The 18,427-nt window shown below is 46.5% G+C and overlaps 1 protein-coding gene across 1 annotated transcript in view; it reads right to left on the bottom strand.

The window, feature by feature from the left end:
• Positions 1–17,697, bottom strand: part of CTSD (cathepsin D) — a 42,074-nt gene extending 24,377 nt beyond the window's left edge. The window contains exons 1-2 of the mRNA XM_056851959.1: positions 17,636–17,697; positions 12,360–12,516 (exon numbers count right to left, since the gene is read on the bottom strand). Coding sequence (XP_056707937.1) covers positions 12,360–12,516; positions 17,636–17,697 — 219 coding nt within the window. The remainder of the gene's footprint in view (positions 1–12,359; positions 12,517–17,635) is intronic.
• Positions 17,698–18,427: the final 730 nt, after the last annotated feature.

Below are 18,427 nucleotides of genomic sequence, written 5' to 3'. Positions count from 1 at the left end.
TTAAAATTGTTTGGAAATCTAGTCCTGGGACAGGCCAGATAGCAGCTGTGCCTCATATATTCATGGAGCAATAGGGTTAAAATGGCAAAGGTAATGTAGAACAGTTGCAAGACTGGGAAGATGAATGCTCCTCAGAGAAAGACAGAACTTTGTTCCCATAGGACAGGGGTCGGCAAACTCGTCAAAAGAGCCAAATATCAACAGAACAACGATTGAGATTTCTTTTGAGAGCCAAATTTCTTAAACTTAAACTATATAGGTAGGTACACTGTTTATTAACTTAATAAACTTTAATTAATGTTTTAAGTCTTAATTAAACTATAGTTACACTGAATAAAACTTGATATCATACTTAATAGTGATCTTATTTATTGATAAAGATTAAATTGTAAGTCCCTGCCATTTCCCCCTCCCCGTCTGGAGGCCTGGTCTACTGCCATAAAAGCCTATTGGTAGACCTGGTCTCTGGCTGAGTCCCATTGGCTTTCTTGGCAGTAGACCTGGCCTCTGGAGGCCCGTAGAAGCCAATTGGTAGACCTGGCCTCTGAAGGGGGACTTTTTCCCCTCCTCCAAGTCCAGGTCTACCGCCAAGAAAGCCAGTGGGTAGACATGGCCTCTGAGGAGGGAAAATAGTAAAGAAGGTATCCATAAAATTAAATCATGACAATGACTGACAAACACTTAATGTGAACAATGTGAGCAAACTTTTCTCTAGATTCACAGACGCAGTAAACACGAGAACATAAGAAAGGCCGTGCTGGATCAGACCAAGGCCCTTCAAGTCCAGTAGTCTGTTCCCACAGTGGCCACCCAGCTGCCTCCAGGAAGCCCACCAGCAAGACCAGTGCAGCATCATTGTCCTGCCTGCGTTCCATAGCACCTGATATAATAGGCCTGCTCCTCTGATCCTGGAGAGAATAGGTATGCCTCATGACTTGTATTCATTTTGATTAGTAGCCATGAATAGCCCTCTCCTCCATGAACAGGTTCACTCCCCTCTTAAAGCCCTCCAAGTTGGCAGCCATCACCACCTCCTGGGGCAGGGAGTCCCACCATTTAACCATGTGTTGTGTGAAGAACTATATAAGTAGGTACACTGTTTATTAACTTAATAAACTTTAATTAAAGTTTTAAGTCTTAATTAAACTATAGGTACACTGAATAAAACTTGATATCATACTTAATAGTGATCTTATTTATTGATAAAAATTAAATTGTAAGTAAAGTATCCACAAAATTAAATCATGACAATGACTGACAAACACTTAATGTGAACAATGGCCTTGCATCTCCCCGAACCCCACTGAACTCTCTGCGGCTGCCCTGGCGCATCCCAGCCGCCTCGGCCTCCCGCGCTCGCCTCTCGGCCTCCTCCTCGCCACCTGGGCTCTTTCCTTCCTTCCCTCCCCAACCGGCCTGCCATTCGCCCCTCCTCAGCGCCTCGCTTCTGAGGAGGAGGAAGAGGAGGAGGAAGGCGGAGGGATGTCCTCCCCTCTCGCTGGCGTTCTCCAGCGGCGGAAAGGAAGGGCAGGCCACGAGGGGGATGCGCTGGAGCTTGCAGGTGAGGAAGGCGGGTGTGTGTGTGCTGGATCGGGGCCTCCCTCCTTTTCCCCGGTGCTCGGGCCAGCACGTTGCAAAGATCCGCCCCCCCCCCAGGCGCGGCGGCGGCGGCTCTGGGCTGGCGGAAAGGCTGAGAACTTTTGCGGGACTTCTGCGTGCGTGCAGAGCCCGGCCGGGAAGGGATGCCAGGCTCTCCTCTGCCGCGACGTGCAGCCCCGATCCTCCGCCGAAGGAAGCCAGCCCCCCCCCCCTCGCGCCCTCGGCGCCCGGGGAAGGTGGCTTCTCTCAGGTGGGCGGCCGCGATCCTACAGCCCAGAGCCACACTCAAGGGGCCAAAGAGCCGCATGTGGCTCTCGAGCTGCAGTTTGCCTACCCCTGCCATAGGATGTGTTCACTCTCTAAAGAAGAAAAATGTTAGGGAAAAAGAGAGTCAAACTACCATGGGAAATGGAAGGGTGCTTATAGAAGACGTGTTACACAACCACAGTCCCAGGTATTTGAACAGAGGCCCTAAAATGCTTTAAAGTGAGACAGAGACAAAAACTGGATGAAGTGAGTGCTATAAAGGAAACAACCTACAGATTTTTTGTGTGTGAACGAAGAGAAGTTCAGAATCACACTATCAGCACCCTTCTTTAGCACTCTCTTCTCTAATATCCAACAGCTCCAGTAGTCTGAAAACATGGAAGAGCTACATATCATACAAGGAGTGCCATAACGGACATTTAAACCATCAGCCAACTCAATGGCCAGAGGAGAAGTGCCCATTCTCAGAATGACGGGCTCCTCTAGTCTTTAGGAGGTAAAGTCAGGATTATTTAATTGTTGCAAACACAAGAAGGAGGCTAATACTCAGTTTCAGCAGAAGGATATGTGATGTATTTTAACTATAAAACCGCCCAGCCAGTTTTGCACCTGGTCTTATTATAGTTCTCCTTTTCTCATAAGAAAGTATGTTTATGAATAATTACCATATGCAAATTAATAGGCGCTCTTTACCTTCCAAAAGATGTACTACTGCAACACTGCAAATGGATCGCATAATGCCAGAAATATATACTGCATCGTTTGCCCACCCCTAACCAAGGCAAAATTTCACTGGTTGGTGTAGTGGTTAAGAGTGGTGGACTCTAATCTGGTGAACTGGGTTCATTTCCCCACTCCTCCACATGAAGCCTGCTGGGTGACCTTGGGCCAGTCACAGTTCTTGCAGAACTCTCTTAGCCCCACCGACCTCACAAGGCATCTGTTGTAGGGAAGGGAAAGGGATTGCAATTTTTAAGCCACTTTGAGACTTCTTAAGGTAGAGAAAAGCGGGATGTAAAAACCTACTCTTCTTTCTCTAAAGAAAGCTAGTGTGGTATAGTGGTTAAGCGATGGAATAGGACGCGGAAGACCAGGTTCAAAACCTCCTGTTGCCATGATCACCTTGAGCCAGTCAGTTTCTCAGCCTCACCTATCTCACTGAGGATAAAATTAGGAAGGGAGAAATGTACTAGCTTTTGACAGCCATTTGAGAATTACTTGCTGTATTTGGAATTCTATGATAGAGAAATAAGACAAATTATGATTTGTGATGGTTTTTGTGAAGGGCATAAAAGTTCATCGTTGAGCATGAACTGTTTGTAACACAACCATCCACTCCGACTACAAATATGGGAAGAAAATCCATGAGAAGTTCTCTTCAAACACAAGGAAGTTTTGGGGCTGCACTGCATTGTGTAACCTTCACATTTCAACACCAGAGATTCTTGATTAAACACTTGTCAAGCTCCTTTTGAGATTGGCAAGCAACAAGGTGACAGATCACAGAAGAAAATTGGACGGCTGACAGCAGCCTGTGGCAAGAGAAAAGGAGAAGCCAGGATGCTTGTTTTCCCAGGAGAAAGACATAAAAATCCAGAGCACAGCAAGTACAGGTGGGCGCCCCTGATGGACAAACAGCCTTGCTATACTGAGTCTCCAGCAACCCCAAAGGCTAGCCTTTGGATGCCCATTTTGAGTCTGGATTTTCAGAAGTGGTAAGCAACCTTCATGAGCTCCATCAGTTGGGGTGAAGATTTTTTTAAAGTGCTGAGAGGGGCCGTGGCTCAGTGGTAGAGCAACTGACTGGCATGCAGACGGTCCCAGGTTCAATCCTCGGCATCTCCAGTTAAAGGGACTAGGTATGTAGGTGATGTGAAAGACTTCTGCCTGAGACCCTGGAGAACCACTGCTGGTCTGAGTAGACAATACTGACTTTGATACTGAATCCTTGGTCAAGGCAGTTTCATGTGTTCACCATGAGGTACAGAAAACATGCCCTACTGCAGGCCTCAGCAAAATAAGTGGTTTCTGAAGAACTCTAGCCATAGCATCCTAAACCATAATCAAAACACAATGAAATTTCTCCACTGGCTTCTGAGGTCAGCCAATACAGAAGACTTTATTTTTAGCTAAAATTTACCCCACCACCCTTTCTCATAAAAGCTCAACTGCATAATATTTAAAAATGCAATAAAATGCAATAAAAACAATCTAGTAAACTGCCACAGACATTAAAACCATAGCAACGGTCTCCTGAAACCCCAGTTTGCTCCCTCCACATCCTCTCCTAGGGCGGAGAGACTTTGCCCATGTAATACAAGGGAGCTGGAAACCACTGAGCATGCATTTTTTAGATGTCCCCTCTACAAGTCAGCCTGCTTCAATACTATTGGCCCTTTGATTATGGAAATGGGCTCTGCTGATGAGGGTGAATGGACCAAAAGGTTTCTGCTGGGAGACAGCTCCCTAATTACCACCCAGGTTGCAAAATATTGTGCAGTAGCAATGAAACTATGCCACCTTAATGTACATCCTTAACCTGTGGAATTGTAAAATTGGGTGATTCCTAATTTTGTTGGCCTTGGTTGTAAACATCTACTCTGTATGGTCAGTTTCTCTTTTACCGGTTTTATCTGGCATACTAGCCGCAAATAAAATTTCTTTACATCATCTCCTGCAGTGTTTACTTCCTAAGACCTGGCATTCTGAAACCATGGATTGTGTTCTTGTGCACGACGAGCCGGACACACAGGATTATCTCTGTCCACTTGCTCATTAACCAAATGGTTGTGGGTGTGCTTCCCTTCCAAGTTCAAAAACCTTGAGGAAAACTGGCCTCGATACTTACTGAATTTTCACACTTCCCTTTGCAGACAACAGAAACATTTCATTTGGGGCCCCTTAGCCTATAGGTATAACAGACACAAACTCCACAATCGTGAAGGTGATTCTCTGGTAGTACAGAGCAGAATCATGAACAATCTATTAACTATTGCATGTTACAGGTCTCATACAGTTGCTGCTGTTTTTAATGCATGAGGAATTTTTCTTCACTCAAGTTTCAGCACCATTTATTTTAAAAGATATATGCTAGGGGCCCTCAAAAAATCATGGTAAGGTAACAATGCAGAAGTGTTCTCCTCTTCTCCCCAAATCTCCCTCTCCAGAATTATGTAAGTCCTCAGAAGCTTGATTTCCCCACCTCCCTCTATCCTCCTTTAAACCGACTGTCAATTACTTTCCATGTTCTGTGCCCCCCTAGGCGTGCTGTCTTCATCTGGAAGTTTTTGTAAAAAAGAAAATATTTCTTTGCAAACTTTGGAAATCGCTCACATATACAGAGATCCCTAAACTGTGAGTTGGCTGGTTTTGCTGCTTTCATGACTGGAGCAGGATCTAGCGACTTTACTTTTAGGAGAAGTGGTGAACAGGAACTTGGTACACATGAAAAGTTCTGCACTTAGGAATTCTGTTTTTTTTTTTTACATTCAAAAGCCTGCAGATCTATCAACATTACAGCTCTAGTTAGTTATTCGTACAAGGCCCCTTCCGTCATCACCCTTGTGATGTGGGAGCTCACGCAGTGATATGGAACCCAGTAACATGGAACATCTTGGAACCAAGAGTCTAAAATGCAGCTCTTTTCCATATCAACATTGCCCCGGTTTCTGCAGAGAGACTACAATGGTGTGGGAAGGAACCCCTGGGTGAGCTCAGGGGCCATGGCTCAGTGGTAGAGCATCTGCTTGGCATGCAGAAGGTCCCAGGTTCAATCCCTGGCATCTCCAGTTAAAGGGACTAGGCAAGTAGGTGATGTGAAAGGCCTCTGCCTGAGACCCTGGAGAGCCGCTGCCGGTCTGAGTAGACAATACTGACTTTGATGGACCAAGGGTCTGATTTAGTATAAAGCAGCTTCATGTGTTCATGTGAGCTCCTCTCCTGGTTCTTTCGATGTTACCCACAGCAAGTGGGGGGGGGGGCTCACCTTGCGGTGGCTTCCATAGCACAAAGGTAACATTACAAGGCTCCCTCGGAACATAAGATTTAGATTTTTCAGAATTAGGAAGAGTTGAACCCTGCCACAATAAAAAAAGTGGGATGATGGGAGGCAAAGGATAAAGGAAGAAGAGATAACAATAAGGGAGTGAGACATTAATTAAGTCAACAGGGAGAGGAAATTGTGCAAGCGCATAGACACCCAACCCTCTGGTAATTTTTCAGCAATTAGCAAAAACGGCTGCATATTTTCTTAGTAGACATGAGACTTGCAAATGTGTGTTTTAAAGAAGAACCAGAAGAATGCCAACAGCCTGATCCTAACCTTATTTCCTCAAAACAAATCCTAACGTTGTTGGAATTTTTTAAACATAAGCATGCTCCAGATTGTAATGCTCAGGCTCCAGGTTTCTGTAGAACGTGTAGAAACAGGAAGCAAAGAGCCCTCATTATGGTGAAATAGCAAGCCTGAATGGGAGTTGCTAGCCTTTGCCACATGTAAAATGATTACAACTATGACACAATACTGTTAGTTGCCTGTAAATTCTCTTTTCAGCCCTCCAAGGAGAGGCTGCATTGTATAATGGGTAAAGTGTCAAATTAGGAACAGGGAAAGCGTCACTAAATCGACCTAACAGAGTTTTTGTAAGAACAGAATGGAGGACAGGAGATTTATATACACTGCCCTGAGCTCCTGGGAGAAAACAGAAGACAAAATATTTTTACAGAACACAAAATATTTTACAACATATGCACATCATACAATGGGGCTCCGACAACTTGTAACAGTCAAGGAATCAAATGCTTGCTTAGCATTCTCCTGATTTACCCAACAAACTATTAGCCCCAATATTCATAGCAACCAGAATAGAATCTATGCTTCACCCATACACATATCATTGAAAAACGAAACAAAAAGGCTATCGTTTTACTACTCTTTATACTTTCAGTGATGCAATTATAGGGTAATAAAGGATAAGAAGAGTTGGTTTTTATATGCCAATTTTCTCTACCTTTTAAGGAGAATCAAACCATCTTACAATCCCCTTCCCTCCCCACAACAAGCACCTTGTGAGGTAGGTGAGGCTGAGAGAGCTCGAAGAGAACTGTGATTAGACCAAGGTCACCCAGCTGGATTCCTGTGCAGGAGTGGGGAAACCAACCCAGTTCACCAGATTAGAGTCCGCCGCTCCTAACCACTACCCCACACTGGCTCCACCACACCTTGTGATCACTTTTGAGCCCGTGATCAAGCTTTCGTTCAGTGACAGCTGCTAGAAATGGGGAACAATCCACCTTTTGAGCAACCAGCTCAATCTACCGAAGAATGTGTCATAAAATAATGGGATAAACACCAAATCCAGCATTGGCGGCTATTTACAGAAGTACCCCAGCATACTGGAAGATTACGAAGAACTTTTTGCCAAGCCAAATCTGATTTGAGGGGGAGGGAAATTTCATTTGGGGGATTTAATTTTTTACTGGCCTTCAACATTTCCACATGAGGCAGAAGTACAATTAAACAGTGAAAAACCTCTATCAGTGAACCACAGAATGTCCTAAATCTTGGTGTTGTACATTCCTATGCTCAAGAGTTAGAACTGTTCAGAAATTTTGATTTCCATGTCAACTCTCTTCCAGTAAAAGTACACACATGAATGTGTGTACATGAATGTACATTGGCTAACAGCCCATTCCTGAAGTTGGGGGCTGAATGGGCTTATGAGGTGGCGTGACCCCTATGCTGGCGTCCATGCCACTTGCGCCATCTAAACTGGCACGGACGCCAGCGTAGGGGCACTTACGACAGCCCCTCCGGTGCTGGCTCGGCCTCCTGCCAGCGTCCTCCCAGCCCCTCCCTTGTGCCGGCGTCCCGGGAGACGTTCCCAGGGCATTCCTGGGGGTGGAGCTGCTGTTAGGCAGCTTCCTAACCCCTTTCAGCCCGGGATCGCCCCCATAAACCAATGGCTGTGCTGCGGCACCTTTTTGTTGGTGCCACATCGCTGTTTCCAATGGGGCTTCCCCCCTTTTCCTAATTTTTATTTTAAAATAGCCCTCCCACCCCTGCAGTGGCAAAACCTCTTTGGAGGCACCATGGCCACACTGGCCCCGACTACTGCAGCTCTCAGGAATGGCCTGTTAGATGCTCAACAATTCACCACCTATAGTTCCAGGCATTACTCAACCATCTTTATCTGCAAGTTCTGATTAGCCCTAGCCTGGACAAATATGGCTGGTGAAGTGTCTGTATGTTTTTGAAGGGAACTAACCCTATTACTGCCCTGACCGAGAAGGATTTAGCACACCCTGACCGACGAGTAGCCTGTGGCCTGTTAATTATGAAAATACACAAATACAGATACAAGCTGGTCTTGACATCATGCCCAGGTTCAAACACGTCCCAGCGTGGGGTGAGAGCCAGCGTGATGTAGTGGTTGTAAGGTCAATCAATCCATTATTTCTTTGCAGTCATAGACCATCAAATAAGACAAATTTGCATAGCTAAATAGCATAGAATAAAAACAAATACAAAAACAAAGTAGATCTGCTATTAAAATGGTTAGTGGTGTAGTGGTTAAGAGTGGGGGACTCTAATCTGGAGAACCAGGTTTGATTCCCACTCCTACACATGAAACCAGCTGGGTGACCTTGAGCACTCTCAGCCCCACCTACCTCACAGGGTGTCTGTTGTGGGGAGAGGAAGGGAAGGCGATTGTAAGCCAGTTTGATTCTCCTTAAAAAGGTAGAGAAAATTGGCAAATAAAAACCAACTCTTCCTCTACTTCTATTTGTCCCCCTTTTAAACTTTTTCCCTTTAAACCTCCAGATGGAGAAGGAGTTGAGCAACTCAACAGTTTGTATACCGCAACTGACCACTAGTTGGTCCCAATTCAAGCTACTCCTTCAACTGTTGCCTTACCAGCAGGGAGGACACTGCAGCATCAGTACACCAGCAGGGAAAAGAGGGCGATTCTGCAGTTTACAGCATTTTTCCAAGGATCAGTCAGAGAGGAAAAATAGCTTGCAGAAGCTGTGGGACTTTCCCATTTCCAAGAAAAGCCAGTGCTGCTTCCCCCCTCCTCCCCAATTTTGATGGCAAAGCAAGTACAACAGCTGTGGTACCCTAGAGCAAAGAAGACTCCATTGAGGAAGAAAACTGCATCATCAATCATTGTGAATGTTTGTTCACTGGATTAAGTTTCATAATCCTTTCTTGACTAGATACTTTCTGTACACATAAAATGACAAGCAGCAACAGAAAGCCCCCCCTGACAAGTCAGGTTAGCAGCTTGGGAGTGCTACTGGACACAACAGCCACCTTAGAAGACCAGGTGGCTGTGGCGGTTTGGAGTGCTTTTCCCCAGCTTCAGCTGTGCCTGTTCCTGATTGTCATATCTAGCCACAGTGATCCATGCCTGAGTTATAGCTAGAGTAGACTACTTAAGTGCTCCACTTGGGGCTACCCTTGAAGACTGTTTGGAGGCTGCAGCTAGTGCAGAACGCTACTGCTAGACTCCTGGTCAGGACCAGTTATCGGAACCATGTTACCCTGATATTACAGCAATTACACTGGCTACCGACCCACTTCCAAGCCCAATTCAAGATGTTGGTTTTGACCTTTAAAGCCCCACATGGTTTGGGGCTTGGGCATCTGAAAGACATCTTCCCTCATGTATTCCTGCCCTAGAATTAAGATCACAGAGGGAGAGAGAGTCCCCCCCTGGTTGTCCCATCAAAGAAGCTCGTTTGGTGGGTACATGAGAGAGGGGCCTTTACAGTAGCAGCCCCAAGGATGGTGTCCTCATTTTGAATCTTTAGAAAGCAGTTGAAGTTGGTTATATTTAGGACTAAATTTGGTTAAGTTTACTAACATTCCTCAATTGTGTTTTTAAATTTTGGTTTTTATATATTTATTTTATGTACTTTATGTTGTAAGCAGCCTTGAGCTCTGTAAGAAAGAAAGGCGGCTAATACCGTATTTTTCGCTCCATAAGACACATTTTCCTCCTCAAAAGTGAGGGGAAATGTCTGTGTGTCTTATGGAATGAATGCCGGCTGGGCGCGTGTGCGTCGGTACGGCGCGAGCCAGCGTTCCCCGCCCCGACGGCCAGCTGGGAGGCGGGCGGGGCCGCACAGAGCCGGCTGGGCACGTGTGCCGGCTTGCGCCGTCCCGACGTGCACAGCCGGCTCTGTGTGCCCTGCCCGCCTCCCAGCTGGCTGTGGGGGCGGGGAACGCCGGCTCGCGCCATCCCGATGCACACACGCCCAGCCGGCATTCACTCCATAAGACAAGTTTTTAGAGGAGGAAAACAAGATTTTTTCTTGTTTTCCTCCTCTAAAAACTAGGTGCGTCTTATGATCAGGTGCATCCTATGGAGCGAAAAATACGGTAAATGTTTTAAATAAATAAATGAGACAGGCATGTATTTTACTGCTCTTCTTGACAACATTTTAGGCCTACCTCCAGACTAAGGAAATCTTCCTCCAACACAAGTGAAGAAAAAGCCACTAAAACTGGAAGAAGGCTGCTCAGGCTGGAGGAAGACTGCAGGCTTTGCTGAGCAGAGCCGTGAGATATATGTCAGGGAGAGAAAGGAGAGGCTTTTCAAGATGGATTCAAGCAAATCAGTAGCAGGGCCAAGACAAGAACTCCAGATTAGGAGCTTCCAGCCTTATACATAATCCAGTTCTTTGTGGTTATCAACCGAGATAAAGGTAAAGTTCTGCATTTAGGTAGGAAAAATCAAATGCATAATTATAGGGTGGGGGAGACTTGTCTTGGCAGTAGTATGTGCAAAAAGGATCTAGGGGTCTTAGTAGATCATCTATTGAACATGAGTTGGCAGTGTGATGCAGTAGCTAAAAAGGAAAATGCGAGTTTGGGCTGCTTCAACTGAAGTATAGCATCCAGTCCACATGAAGTGATGTTATTGCTTTATTCAGCTCTGATTACACCTCATCTAGAGTATTGTGTTCAGTTTTGGGCACCACAATTTGAGAAGGATGTAGACAAGCTGGAACGTGTCCAGAGGAGGGCAATGAAGATGGTGAGGGGTCTGGAGACCAGGTCCTATGAGGAAAGGCTGAAGGAGCTTGGTATGTTTAGCCTGGAGAGGAGGTGACTGAGAGGGGATATGATAACCATCTTCAAGTACTTGAAGGGCCGTCATATAGAGGATGGTGCAGAGATGTTTTCTGTTGCCCCAGAAGGTCAGACCAGAACCAACGGGTTGAAATTAAATCAGAAGAGTTTCCATCTAGACATTAGGAAGAACTTTCTAACAGTTAGAGCAGTTCCTCAGTGGGACAGGCTTCCTCGGGAGGTGGTGGGATCTCCTGCTTTGGAGGTTTTTAAGCAGAGGCTAGATGGCCATTTGACAGCAATGCTGATTCTGTGAACTTAGGCAGATCACGAGAGGGAGGGCAGGAAGGGTTGCGTCAGTGTTTGGGTCTCATGGCCCTTTCTTACATGCCCAAGGTAGTGCTGGTCACCATTTTGGAATCAGGAAGCAATTTTCCTCTAGGCCAGATTGGCCTAGAGGGAAGGTTTTTTTGTCATCTTCTGGGCATGGAGTAAAGGCCTCTGGGAGGTGTGGGGGGAGGTAGTTGTGAATTTCCTGCACTGTTCAGGGGGTTGGGCTAGATGGCCCTGGAGGTCCCTTCCAACTCTATGATTCTATGATCTGATAGGTCTATCAGCAGCGACTAGGTATGATGACTAATGTGAACCTCCTTGTTCAGAGGCAGTCAACCTCTGAATCCCAGTGCCAGGAGGCAACATCAGAGGAAGGCCTCAGCCTATATGCCCTGTTGTTGGATCTTCAGAGGAACTGGTTGGCCACTGTGTAAGACAGCATGCTAGACTAGGTGGACCAGTGGTCTGATCCAGCAGGGTTCTTCCTACATTCATTCAGAAACAATTTGTTTACAGCCCCTGATTCTTCTCCAGTGTACACATCTTTGATTAGGATGGGTATGATTTCAGAAGTCAAGCCCATGGGAACACTGGACTCATCCTTAGTGCCTTACCTACTCCAAGCGTCACTAATTTCTTAATACTCCTCCTACACCTCCCCATTTGTTTCAGTAGCTACCACTGCATAAAGCAATCGCCACCATCGATGTTAGCCTATCTCACATACACATGGATTCCTCTGGAAACAGGCCACATCCCAAGGAGTGAAGCGCTTCACTGGGTGTGGATGGGTTGGCAGTAAAATAAAATTGCCCACATCTTGAGCCTGCCAAAGAACAAAGCTGAGAACGAGCCATTTCATCACCGAAACACCAGGCACTGGATGTTTGAAGATTATAGAATGTGTTGTTTGAAAACTGTGTACAAATATAACACACACTCTTTTCCTACTGGCCTGGTTTCTTGCAGGAACACGGAGTAACCAGGGCTCTGCCACAATGCAAAAACATTAGTGTTAGAAGAGGGGAAAGTGCTCCTTTACACAGCCATTAAAGGAAGAAAGATCAGGCGTTTTACTTACATCCATGTAGTTCTTCAAAGCTTCTGGGGTAGGATCAGTCGCATCTGGACCCCCATATTTGTACTTCAGCACTTCCCCCATCTCAATCAGGTCTTGGATATCGGTCCCATATTCATTATAGATGCTGCGCATTGAAGGGAACTTCTTCAATGGGATTCTGATTTTAAAAGATACACGTATTAGCTGGAGCAGGTAGACCTTTTGACTTTCTCACACACACACAAAATTGCTCTTGGAACTAGAACTAGGCAGTGCTGATAATGAAACTGTCCTTTCCTCTGAGGCTATCACAGAATCAGAGTTGGAAGGGACCACCAGGGTCATCTAGTCCAATCCCCAACCCCCTGCACAATGCAGGAAAATTTGAACTACCTCCCCCGCCACACACCCCCAGTGACCCATACTTCATGTCTAGAAGATGGCCAAGGTGCCCTCCATCTCATGATCTGCCTAAGGTTATAGAATCAGCATTGCTGACAGATGGCCATCTAGTCCTTCTTAAAAACCTCCAGGGAAGGAGCGCTTACCACCTTCCGAGGAAGCCGGTTCCACTGAGGAACTGCTCTGTTAGAAAATTCTTCCTAATGTCAAGATGGAAACTCTTCTGATCTAATTTTAGCCCATTCTGGGGCAACAGAAAACAACTCGGCACTGTCGTCTATATGACAGCCCTTCAAGTACTAGAAGATGGTTATCATATCCCCTCTCAGTCTTCTCCTCTTCAGGCTAAACATACCCAGCTCCTTCAACCTTTCCTCATAGGAGTTGGTCTCCAGACCCCTCACCATCTTTGTTGCCCTCCTCTGGACACGTTCCAGCTTATCTACATCTTTCTTAAATTGTGGTGCCCAAAACTGAACCCAATACTGTAGGTGAGGTCTAACCAGAGAAAATCGATAATGAAACTGTTCTTTCATCTGGGGCTAACCAAAGTCAAGATACAAGCTAAACACCAAAGGAACAGTTTCATTATCAGCACTGTCTAGTGAGACGCTTCAGTGCGCAGCAAAGGCAGCATCTTTTCCTTTTGGAGGACAGACACATAACAGGTTCTATGGGTATCACATTCTTCACTGGTGTTTACTGGTTTGGCTGCTGTGCTGGTAATGGATCCTTGTTAATTTACTCCTGCAAGGAATTTGGCACTATAGAATAGGAACCTCCCTAGTGGATCAAGTTTTAGAAGTTTCTTTTGTTTTTTTTATTAAGTTATGCTTGCTGCAAGGCAAACCGCTGGAAATGTACTGTCTAACATTTAATTACAATACTCTTAAGTGACACTTCTCATCTGTAAATATCAAATGCTCTTAAGTTAGATTTGCATTTAAAGGAAGCACGCTGAAAGCACTCTTAGGGTAATAGAGGGTAAACATCACAAGCCAAATGTCCAAGGTATAAAACTAGCACCAGTCTACAGAACACAAGCCCTCCTACCATTCCCATTCTACGCTTAAGTCCTTTTTCTCCAGTCCACAGTCAAATTCAATGTAACCAATACAGCAGTGCAGGCTGAGTATCCCTTATCCAGGCTGCATGGGGCCAGAAGAAGAAGAGTTGGCTTCGTGTGTAGGAGTGGGGAAACAAATCCAGTTCACCAGATTAGCCTCCGCCAGTCACGTGGAGGAGTGGGGTATCAAACCCAATTCTCCAGATCAGACTCCACCGCTCCAAACCACTGCTCTTAACCACTACACCACGCTGGCTCTCCCAGAAGTGACCTGTATTTCGGATCTTTCCGTATTTTGGAGTATTTTAGAATTTTTGCATATACTTAATGAGATATCTTGGGGATGGAACCCACGTCGAAACATGAAAATCATTTATGTTTTATTTATACTTTACACACATCACTTGAATGTAATTTTAAACAATATTTTAAGTAACTTTGTGTACACTGAACCATCAGGGGCACTGCTGAAGGCCTGGGAGTAATGCCTGCACGCCAGCTCAAAAGCTCCGGTTTTGGGATCAGTCTGGATACTCAACCCATAGTAACAGTCACAACACTTTGGGACCCTAGTGTTCACCCTTCAAAACAAGGTGGTGACAAAGCTACCAGTCAGGTTTATGGTTAAGCAGGGATCTGAACTCAGCGGCAACATCTGCCCCAGTTAACCCCTACCCGGGGGGGGGGTGCATGTGACTTTTCTTACGTAGTCTGGCTTTTGAACAGCAGCACCCACCAAAATCACCACAGGAAGTCACAGGGATCTCAGAGGAAACAGCAAGTTTCACGGTTTGGTTAGGAGACGCTCACGATAACAGTAAAGAGACGGCAGCACAATTCTAATGAAAGGTGCAGTTCAACCCACGTTAGTTAACAACAGAGAATCAAGTCTAAAACAGCTGGTAAACTGGTCTTGTTAGCTTTCATACTCTTGAGAAGCTAGTAATCCAGCATCACTTCAAAGTTTAAGGCTTCCTTAGTCAGCAGTATCGATGGAAAACAGGAGTCCATGTATTTTGGCTGGCCCTGGCAGCCGGCGATTGTATATTGTCACCACTTCTGCCTCAAGCCCTCAACACGGTAAAGGGGGTCAGTTTTTCACTTCTTGGGACAACCAACCAGCAACTACTCTCCCTCACAGCTTATAAATGTCCCCACAGCCCCACAAAAAGTGAGAGGGACTGACTCCTGATCTTGACAGCTCCTTATGCCTGGGAAAGGGGCCGGGATGGTCCCGCTCAACCAGCACAAGGCAGGGGATGCCATGCTGAGTTTTCTGCAAAGCTGGAAGTCTTGGGAGTTGGAAGAGCCTTCTCATTTCTTGTTGGTTGGTAGAAAGAAATGTATGATTTACACTGGTGACCACATTTGTGGATTCCAGCATAGAAGCAATTATGGAATATTTCAGATTTGGCTCTCCGTGTGCCTTTTTTTCAAATAAATTTAGTAAAACCATTACCATTTGGGGGGGGGTGGGGGAGGTCCTCCGGGTACAGCTAATGTTCTTGCAAGGGGCTTTTTATTTTTTAAACAACTGTGGTTGTATCTCCTGTATTTAGATAGTAAAAACAAGTAGGGCGTCTGAATTATACAACACCGCCACCCATGTAGGAGACACTTTCTACGTGTCAGAACATCAGCAAACTTGTTTGCTCACTATGCAAGTGTGATGGCTTTTTTTTTTTTTTTTAAACTAATGTCATCTCTTCCGAAAGGTGATGTCTCATGTGCAGGGATGTGTATGAGGCACATGCACCAATGTGCATATACGTGCAAAAGAGGGGGGAAGTTAGCCGTGAGTTTCACTGGAAGATGTTTATCTTGTAAGAAAAGACCACAGGTTGCGCGAGTGTGAACGCTCATCCATCTAGTGTTTGCCACTTTACTCTTGCGGTTTTCCAACAAATATGGGTAAAAAAAACTTTCTTGGCCATTCTACACCACACAGGTGTCTACTTCAAAATGGACGGGGGAGAAAATCAGATTTCTCAATGCTATCTTTACAAGTCAAAGCATACATTTCCTAACCGCCTCTTGAAATTCTTTCGGTTCTTTTCTGTGGCAATAACCCGTTGCCCCGGCTCAGCTCTACAAATTACTTGCAAGACTACTCAAAGCTGCTGTATGGTAAGAACATCAAGGGCCCCAACCAAAACTGGGCCCCAACATATTGCAAAGAAGAGGGGGAAAGCATGTGCCAGATCTATGGCTCTGTGACTATCAAACTGACAACTACATACATCCCTGCTTCTAAAATAAAGCAGCTGAGAACATTATCTTGTCTGAATTTGGCTGCAATCCTAGAACACCTGCGAGGAAGCTTGTAGCCAATAACATTTAACATGCTTAGGACAAGGGATGTCTGACTCATCTCCCGAGGCAAAGGTGCAGAGTTCCAAGAGAAAGCCAGGTCAACACGGAGAAGACCCACCCAGAGAAAAACTGGCTGTTTTGGGGGAACCCTTCCCCCGACGTCACAACACTCAACACCCAGCTCCTCTTAACTGAAAGGGGCTTTGTGCTTCCACAAACCAACCCCACCGGAGAGAGCTGATCCGAGAACGCTGAGCTCTCCCCAAATCTTCCATGACCTCATAGTCACGCTCATCAACAATGGCGAACACATGAAGCTGCCTTCTTCTGAATCAGACCCCACCGGTCCATCAAAGCCAGTATTGTCTACTCGGACCGGTGGCTCTCCAGGGTTTCAGGCAGAGGTGTTTCACATCACCTACCTGCCTAGTCCCTTTAACTGGAGATGCCGGGGGACTGAACCTGGGACTTTCTGCGTGCCAAGCAGAGGCTCTACCACTGAGCCACGGCCCCTCCCCACAGGAGGCTTTCTACTGAATCAGATCCTTGGTCCATCAAAGTCAGTATTGTCTACTCCAGCGGTTCTCAACCTTTTTTTAGTCCATTCTCCCCTTTCACCATTGTTCAGAATATAATTCCCCCCTTCCCAAGATAGTCTAACTAAAAACAAATTACAATTTTACAGATTGGACATAATCTACAGGACATCACACTTTGCTGAATAGTGGTCCAAATTCCCCCCCAACCCTAAAAATCCCAGGGGTTGAGCCTGGGACCTTCCGCATGCCAAGCAGACGCTCTACCACTGAGCCACGGCCCCTCTCCAGGGTCTCAGGCAGGGGTCTTTCCCATCATCTACCTGCCTAGTCCCTTTAACTGGAGATGCCAGGGATAGAACCTGGGACCTTCTGCATGCCTACCATTGAACCATCATCTACCTGCCTAGTCCCTTTAACTGGAGATGCCGGGGATTGAACCTGGGACCTTCTGCATGCCTACCATTGAACCATCATCTACCTGCCTAGTCCCTTTAACTGGAGATGCCAGGGATAGAACCTGGGACCTTCTGCATGCCTACCATTGAACCATCATCTACCTGCCTAGTCCCTTTAACTGGAAATGCCGGGGATTGAACCTGGGACCTTCTGCATGCCAAGCAGACGCTCTACCACTGAGCCACGGCCCCTCCACTTGCAAGAAGAAGGCGAAAAAACACCATCCCCGGAACAGGCCCGCCGAACCGACCAGCGCCTGGCCGATGCTCTCCCGCCACGCCCTCCCCAATGGCTGCGGGGATCCCAAAGAGGAGGGGGGGGGGAATCCGTCGTCGCTTTGCAATGCATTGCAACAAAATAAAAATGTATCAAATTGCAATGCATTGCAACAAGGCCACTCTTGGGAGCACAAGGCCGGCGGCCTTTTGCATTGCAATCCTCTCTCTCTCTCCCCCCCCCAAGCCCTTGGGGGGCAGGCTTCTCCAAACCCCCCCGGGGTCAGCCCCGAACCCGACCCTCACCTGATCAGCGGCGAGCCGACGGCCAGGAGGGAGGCCAGCAGCAGCAAAGCGCGGAGCCCCATGGCGGCGGGCTGTGCGGGGCGGCGGCGGCGGCTCGGTTGTGCGCGGAGGCTGCTGCGGGTCCTGCTGCCTCTGCAAACCCCGGCTCGCGTGTGGATGCAGCCTCGCGCCCTCGGGTATTAAGAGGGGGGGGGGATGACTGAGCAATCCAGTCCTGTGACTGCTAGGTCAGCTGACCGTCTCAAATTGCAGCTGGGTGCCATGTGATCCGAGGGGCGGGGGAGGGAAGCGGGTTAACCCTGCAGGTGCCGGCAGGGCCGGGTTTGGGTTTGAGGAAGCCCTGAGCTATGGAAGGTCATGTGTGTGCAAAGTGCCTTCAAGTCGCAGCCGACTTCTGGCGACCCCTTTGGGGGTTTTCATGGCAAGAGACTCACAGGGGTGGTTTGCCAGTGCCTTCCTCTGCACAGCAACCCTGGTCTTCCTGGGTGGTCTCCCATCCAAAGACTCACCAGGGCTGACCCTGCTTAGCTTCTTTTTAAAAAATATATATTTTTATTGCATTATAAATATATATATTTGCATTATAAATTATTGCATTATAAATATATATTCTAAAAATATATTTTTGCATTGCATTTATTGCATTATATTACATCTCCATACCTTTATAATTACACTTTACACTTTCCTTCTTCCAATACAAATTTCCCCCTTCCCCCCCCCCCCGCCACGGACCAATCCATAATATCATATTTTCAGCCATGAGCATAGCCTTTTTAGTTTTACTAAAGT

Source organism: Euleptes europaea, chromosome 6 (genome assembly GCF_029931775.1).
Source record: "Euleptes europaea isolate rEulEur1 chromosome 6, rEulEur1.hap1, whole genome shotgun sequence".
NCBI lineage: Eukaryota > Metazoa > Chordata > Lepidosauria > Squamata > Sphaerodactylidae > Euleptes > Euleptes europaea.
The sequence above is the reverse complement of the archived record's forward strand: the minus strand, read 5'-3'. Positions and strand labels throughout refer to the sequence as shown.